The 7,523-nt window shown below is 37.7% G+C and overlaps 1 protein-coding gene across 2 annotated transcripts; it reads left to right on the plus strand.

The window, feature by feature from the left end:
* Positions 1–1,863: 1,863 nt before the first annotated feature.
* LOC133757894 (protein LSM14 homolog A) lies at positions 1,864–5,220 on the plus strand. Of its 2 annotated transcripts, XM_062188820.1 has the most exons (2): positions 1,864–2,456; positions 2,634–5,220. In XM_062188820.1, the coding sequence occupies exons 1-2, from the start codon at positions 1,919–1,921 to the stop codon at positions 3,308–3,310; spliced, it is 1,215 nt and encodes a 404-aa protein (XP_062044804.1). In that variant the 5' UTR covers positions 1,864–1,918; the 3' UTR covers positions 3,311–5,220. The 2 variants fall into 2 exon arrangements, with proteins under 2 accessions (XP_062044804.1, XP_062044795.1); XM_062188811.1 differs by having other exon boundaries at positions 1,865–5,220.
* Positions 5,221–7,523: the final 2,303 nt, after the last annotated feature.

The raw sequence follows: 7,523 nt of genomic DNA on the forward strand, positions 1-7,523 counted from the left end.
TAATAGCAGAAGTGGGATGAGGATATAAGGGGTTACAGAAACTCTGTATTACTTCACCATTTTTTTATAATGTGAACTTAAAATTATTCTGAAATATAGTGTTAAAAAAGAAATATTTACCACTTGTTTATTGTGCATAACTTTGTTAGAAAGATAGAGCCCCAAAATGATATTTAAAGTTCTAAAGAATGGAAATATTACCGAGAAAAAATGAAACAGTTGGATTGGATGGTCTGGGCACTTAGGTTTACACTAAATACCCCACCCCATTGTGTGATCCCTGTAATTCCCTTGGACATTAGCTGATCTATTCTAGAACTACATGTATTTTAATACTTAAAGTTTCTTTTTTTAATTTTTTTTTTTTTACAGGCAGAGTAGACAGTGAGAGAGAGAGACAGAGAGAAAGGTCTTTGCCGTTGGTTCACCCTCCAATGGCGGCCGTGGCTGGCGCGCTGCGGCCTGCGCACCGCGCTGATCCGATGGCAGGAGCCAGGTGCTTCTCTTGGTTTCCCATGCGGGTGCAGGGCCCAAGCACTTGGGTCATCCTCCACTGCACTCCCGGGCCACAGCAGAGAGCTGGCCTGGAAGAGGTGCAACCGGGACAGAATCCAACGCCCCGACCGGGACTAGAACCCGGTGTGCCGTCGCCGCAAGGCGGAGGATTAGCCTAGTGGGCCGGGCGCCGGCCAAGAATGGCTGTTTTCAAAAGAGCCTCTGGGACTCCTGAAACATTTCAAAAGTAAATTTGAACTTTATTTTTGGAAATCTGTTAGAAACAAAGTTTCAAACTTATTGATCAAACAAGATCACAGGTACAGCTTGATTACATATAAAATTCCTTTCAAAAGTTTCATCTCACAAATTTTCCCTGATCTTTATATCCCTTCATTTATTTGTCCTTTACTTTTCCTCTTTTGAGAATGACTAGCCATTTTATTACTCACCTAAATAACTTTCCAAAAACAAAAGAAATACACACCTTTCATACGTTATAGTTTCACTCAGGAAAAAAAGTCTTAGTTTTCTTACATAATGAATTATTTTTAGTTTTAACTACCACATTAGAATTTTAAACACTTTTAAGTATCCTTAATTTCTAGAAGAAACCTAGAAAGCAAGCAACTTTGAACTGTCTTATATCAGACAGAATCTGGCGCCCCGACCGGGACTAGAACCCGGTGTGTCGGCGCCGCAGGTGGAGGATTAGCCTATTAAGCCGCGGCGCTGGCTAATATTTAAGTTTCAATGTGCACGGTTTTCTTTATAAATTAAGCATTGGACTATACTATTATGATGTGTAAGCTTTACCTCCAGATTGATTCTCTCTCATGATTAAGTAACCTCAAAGCTTGAATTATTTGGATAATTGATCACACTCCTCATTTAAGGAAAATTTCTTTTTCTGGAAGTTAATTGTATTATCGTTTGGAACTCTTTATAGATAATAAATTTATTTACTACATTATGAATTATCTAAATATGTCAGTCAACATTTTGTGACCATCTTCTGGGGTTTGACTAAAATATTTTACTTTTAATACAATACTAAAATACTTATCACGTGAATATTGTCCTTTAAAAATAATGTCTTGGGAGCTGTGTGCTTAATCTATTGCTACTAACATTATTCAAAGTATTTTCCAACTCCTGTTTTCAAATTATCTGTAAAGACAATGACTCTTAAAAAAAAGGAGCAGGAATTGAGGAAGGGAATGTGGGAGGGTAGTATAGTTATCTTCTTAGAATTGAATCTACGGGGAGGCTGGGGGAGGGTAGCGGAGCCGGCGCCGCCGCCATGTTGGGTCTGAGGCGGCTGCTGTAGGCGCCGACGGAGCGAGCGGGCGTGCGGAGCAGCGACAGCGGCGCGGGATCTGCCTCTCTGCGAGCGGCCCGGAGCGGCAGCGGCGGCGGCGCCATGAGCGGGGGCACCCCTTACATCGGCAGCAAGATCAGCCTCATCTCCAAGGCGGAGATCCGCTACGAGGGCATCCTCTACACCATCGACACCGAGAACTCCACGGTAGCCCTCGCCAAAGTTCGATCCTTTGGTACAGAAGACAGACCAACAGATCGTCCAATACCACCTCGAGATGAAGTCTTTGAATACATCATATTCCGTGGGAGTGATATTAAAGACCTCACCGTTTGTGAGCCACCGAAACCACAGTGCTCTTTGCCTCAGGACCCAGCTATCGTGCAGTCTTCACTAGGTTCATCTGCTTCTTCATTCCAGTCAGTGGGTTCCTACGGACCTTTTGGCAGGATGCCGACATATAGTCAGTTCAGTCCAAGTTCATTAGTCGGGCAGCAGTTTGGTACTGTTGGTGTTGCTGGAAGTTCCTTGACATCATTTGGAACTGAAACATCAAACAGTGGTACTTTGTCCCAAAGCAGTGCAGTTGGTTCTGCCTTTACACAGGATACAAGAGCTATAAAAACACAGTTATCTCAAGGTCGGTCAAGCCCTCAGTTAGATCCTTTGAGAAAAAGCCCAACCATGGAACAAGCAGTACAGACCGCCTCGGCCCACTTACCTGCTCCAGCACCTGTTGGGAGAAGGAGCCCTGTATCAACCAGGCCTTTGCCATCTACCAGCCAAAAAGCAATAGAGAATCAAGAGCACAGGCGAGCTGAAGTACACAAAGTTTCAAGACCAGAAAATGAGCAACTCAGAAATGATAACAAGAGACAAGTAGTTCCAGGTGCTCCTTCAGCTCCCAGGAGAGGGCGTGGAGGTCATCGAGGTGGCAGAGGAAGGTTTGGTATCCGGCGAGATGGTCCAATGAAATTTGAGAAAGACTTTGACTTTGAAAGTGCAAATGCGCAATTTAACAAGGAAGAGATCGACAGAGAGTTTCATAACAAACTTAAATTAAAAGAAGATAAACTTGAGAAACAGGAGAAACCTGTAAATGGTGAAGATAAAGGAGACTCAGGAGTTGATACACAAAACAGTGAAGGAAATGCAGATGAAGAAGATCCTCTTGGACCTAATTGCTACTATGACAAAACTAAATCTTTCTTTGACAATATTTCTTGTGATGATAACAGAGAACGAAGACCAACCTGGGCTGAGGAAAGAAGATTAAATGCCGAAACGTTTGGAATCCCACTCCGTCCAAACCGTGGCCGTGGGGGATACAGAGGCAGAGGAGGTCTTGGTTTCCGTGGCGGCCGAGGGCGTGGTAGCGGGAGAGGTGGTGCCTTTACCACCCCTCGAGGATTTCGGGGTGCATTCAGAGGAGGTCGTGGGGGCAGAGAGTTCGCAGATTTTGAGTATAGAAAAACTACAGCTTTTGGACCCTAAAAGGTCTGGATTGATCGAACTACTTTCTGAAAGAAAGACAACAAAGTTGCTGCATAGTCAACAAACCAGTCTTTGAAAATAAGTGAATTTCTAGCTCTTCATGGTCCTGGAAATTGGTTTCAGTCTTTGCGAAGAATGAAGAAGTGAATTTGCTGTATATTTGTCACCAGCACTGGGTTTTTGTTCGTTTGTTTTTCTGCTTCATTTCAAAGATAAAATGCAGTTACTTTTGGGGGGAGGAACGCTCATCTTTAAAAAATGAGCATTAAATATATTTGGAATAGCAGAAGGTTAAGTAATTTCTTATGTATAGTTAAACTAAAGCAGTACTTCAATGGGACTTATAAGTATTTTTTCATCACTGAAAGGATTTTTCTTATCACTAAATTGTATTTGGCAATTATTGCAGGTTGCCTGCAGATAGGGCCGTGATACTGTGTTTTGAGCCACAGCAGGTTGTGTGTGTGTATGTGTGTGGGTGTGTGTGTCTATATCTTTCTCTCTTTTTCTTTCTTTCTTTTTGGAAATCCTGTAATATGAGGTAGCCTATTTCGTCAATTAATTAGGGTGCTGGATGGTAGAGAATTTTGTCAGTCAACTATGTACACACAGTAAATACTGTTTCTTAGGCAAAGGTAACTTTTTTATATAGTTGTAAAATTCCATTATATTCCATTGCCAAAGAAACATTAAGAACTTTGTATAGCTGTATAAAAAGCAACTAATTTTTTAAAGAATAAACATTTTAAAGTCAGCAAACATACTGTGTCCTTGCAGAAGTTGATGAGTTATGGGTGGGCCTTTTTTCTTAGCTTTCCAGGCTTAAGATTTTTGATTTCTTTTTTAATGTTTGGAACATAAATGAAGATTTGATACATTCTTTCATTATCTAAAAAGGATAAATTATTCATGCTTGTTGTAAGAACTTCATTTTGTAGCAAATGGCATATCACAGGATTTGTCCAAATAATAGATATTTTCAGTATACAAATGTAAATAATCATAGATAAGAATGTACTGAGCTGTATTTTCAGATAAGGAATCCTCTCCCTTTTTTTAAGACATTAAAAACTATGCCTCAATTAACTTGTTCTTCCTGATATGCCTGGAATTTTGTCATGATACCTTGACTCATTCCATTATGTTTCAGAAGGACTCTAGAGTGTTAGAAGTTACTTTGGCAGCCTGTAACACATCACAACATGGTCCTTGGGCCTGTGACCCACAAATGACTCATTGCTAAGTATAAATTGCTAGTAGATCTTTTTGATATTTTAAGCTATGGTGGAAAAAAATCTGGCCATTTTTGTGTTTTTATGAAGGCCATCAAATAAAGGGATCCAAAGATTTAATATTTTTATCAATTTTGAGTTTTGTTAACATTCAGTAGTTAAAATATTCAGTAGTGATAACGATGTGGAATACTGCACTGTAGGAGAATTGGAATACTTAAAGATGGTTGATATTTTTAATTTTAATTTTATATCTTTTGTATAGCTCTACAAGGAAATGTTTTGTAATTTGGTTTCATATTATTAAGATCCAGTCCTTGGCAGCCATAGTGTAGATAATATTGTTTAGTACTATTTGCTTGCATGTACCAGCAAAACCTTTTGGAGGACCCACAAATCATGATATTAAACACATTTCTGAGGCATTCTGAGCATCAAAGACGTGCTATGGCAACACCTGTGTAGACTGCTGGAGATGTCCCAGGCCGATCTCAAGAAGAAAACTGTACATACCAGGTCTCCATGCTCTGAAAGTACCGGTCCCCTCCTGTCCCCAGGCTGCTGGGGCGCTGGCGGGGGCCTGGTGCCCCAGTGGTGACTCGGCAGCATGGCGTACTTGCAGTGCACCTTACAATATTAAAGCAAGGTTTCTATTCTAACGCAGAATAAAACTGTTCAATAAAAAAAAAAAAAAAAAAAAAAAAGAATTGAATCTACAAAATATATTTATAACACTGAATTATCTCTCTATATATTTATATAAATAAATTATTAAAATCTATGTAACATATTAAGATATTTATACATATACATACCTGTCTTCATTTCCATATACTCACATGTCCCCCTCCCCAAACACACACATACAGTTACCTAGCAAATTTTCAGGACAAAGGTAAATCATGTATATTTTCCTGTGTATATATTTTTTCTGACCATCTTTTATCTGATCAATTTTGCATGTACCCTCATTGAAATGAGAGAAATTTAGATTAGAAAACCTAGTTTTATTATTACCTGTAATATTGAACATATTATTTAAACTTTATCTTTGATGTGCATTTGTAAATTGGAGTAATATTTTTCTTATTTGAAAATTGGATAAGAAGATGAGTGTAAATTACCTAAGACAGTGCTGATTATATAGGAGACTCTCAATAAATTTCTTCTCTCTATGCTCCATTATTTCTCTTATAAACATATCCAATCTGAAGTGTATTTATATTTGAATATTTGAACTCAGTGAATCTTTTCTGTTCATGACATTAGTTTTTCTTTCTAAATGTCCATTCCCAGTGCAGAAAATTTTCCTTGATCTATACCTGTCTTTGATTTTTAAAAGCTTTTACAAAGGCAAAAAGCAATTCTAGTGATTATATTTTATAAAAAAATATTTGTGAAAACCTTTGAACAGTAAGAGTACATATGAGTTATAGAAAAAAGTTTTTTGAAGGAGAATCTCTTAATGATGAGTGGAGTTTGTTAGGATATCAAGCAAGTAATATTAACATCTCCTTGGGATTGTGACTTTCAAAAAGCCATATATAATATCCACTACACAATGCAGTGATTTAATTCCCTCAACCCTTTTACAAATATGTAAACACAGGAAAATATAATATATAGATATATTAAAAATTAATTCTTATGAAAAAATAAACTGCCATTAGCATAGTAACATCAGCTATCAACTTTCCCAGACTTGCAAAACCAAAGCTGTGGTAAATGAAAATCTAATAATGATGGTTGGAGTACAGGTCACCCACTAGATGTTAACATGTATCCCTGTATGTGTTGTTAACAGAAACACCAGACTGTATTTGTTAAAGACTGTCTTTCCAAACTTATTTACAAATAGCATGAAATGGCAGATTTTGTCATACACTGTAGACAAAGGAGTTTGTTTTCAGCCTGGGAAAACATAGTGTTTCATTCCAGAACAAAGATCAACTCCACTTCTCCATATAGAAAAGATAATGTTGACTTCTGGAGCAAATGATTAGTTATGCTCAGGAATTTGTGTTCCCTAAATTGAGAGTTCCTTTTCTGTAATACAACTCATCATGTGCATGTGGCACCAAACATTCTATCACCTTATAGGAGCTGAGACTTAAGAAAATGGCACCAGTAGATGCCAGTACTCTGGCCACTACTGTCTCTGGCAGTGCTATAATAAAGCGCTTTGCTTCTGCCCTAGGAGCCTCATGTCTTCTCCCACCACCAATTATACTGTGGCAGATAAAGATATCAGCTTACAATCAAATAAACTTCCAGACTTTTTACAGTTTTGGTGACAAGGAACCGATGCTGATGGAGACGTAGAAATAACAAGACTCTTCTAGGCCACTTAATGGGATTTAGTTCACATGCGTTGGTGATTTATTAATCATCACCTATTATAACTGTCTTAGTCGTTTTTGACAGTTTATGACTCGGGGTATATTTGTCTGATATAGGTGTAGCTACTCTTGCTTTTTCTTTTTCTTTTGGTTACTATTTGATTGAAATCTCTTTTTCTGTCCCTTCACTTTGCCTATGTACACCCATAATGCCAAGCAAGTCTCTCATAGGCTGCATATGATCAGATCTTAAAAATCTGTTCAATATCTCTACGTCTTTTGGTTGAAAAATTTAATCTATTTTCACTTAGTAATTACCTTTACTAATTATGCTATTACTGTTAATTATTTATGGGTGTTTTTTAGCTATTTTCCTCCTTTATACCAGTACTGATGTGTCTGTGATTTTTTTTAATCTCAATTTCTTTTGTATAGTACGTCCATTAACAAATTACTGTAAAGATATTTTAAGATTATTTTGTATTTTAAATTGCATGTAGACTTAAAAGTGATTTGTATATGTAAGTATGGTGTTCAGAGTATTCTAAATTTATATTCTTATGCTTACAGCGAGTTTTATACTTTTATATGTTTTAGTCCATATCCTTTCATTTCAACTGAATAACTAACCTTTATCACAAA

The sequence above is a fragment of the Lepus europaeus genome, chromosome 1 (assembly GCF_033115175.1).
Source record: "Lepus europaeus isolate LE1 chromosome 1, mLepTim1.pri, whole genome shotgun sequence".
NCBI classification, from domain to species: Eukaryota; Metazoa; Chordata; class Mammalia; order Lagomorpha; family Leporidae; genus Lepus; species Lepus europaeus.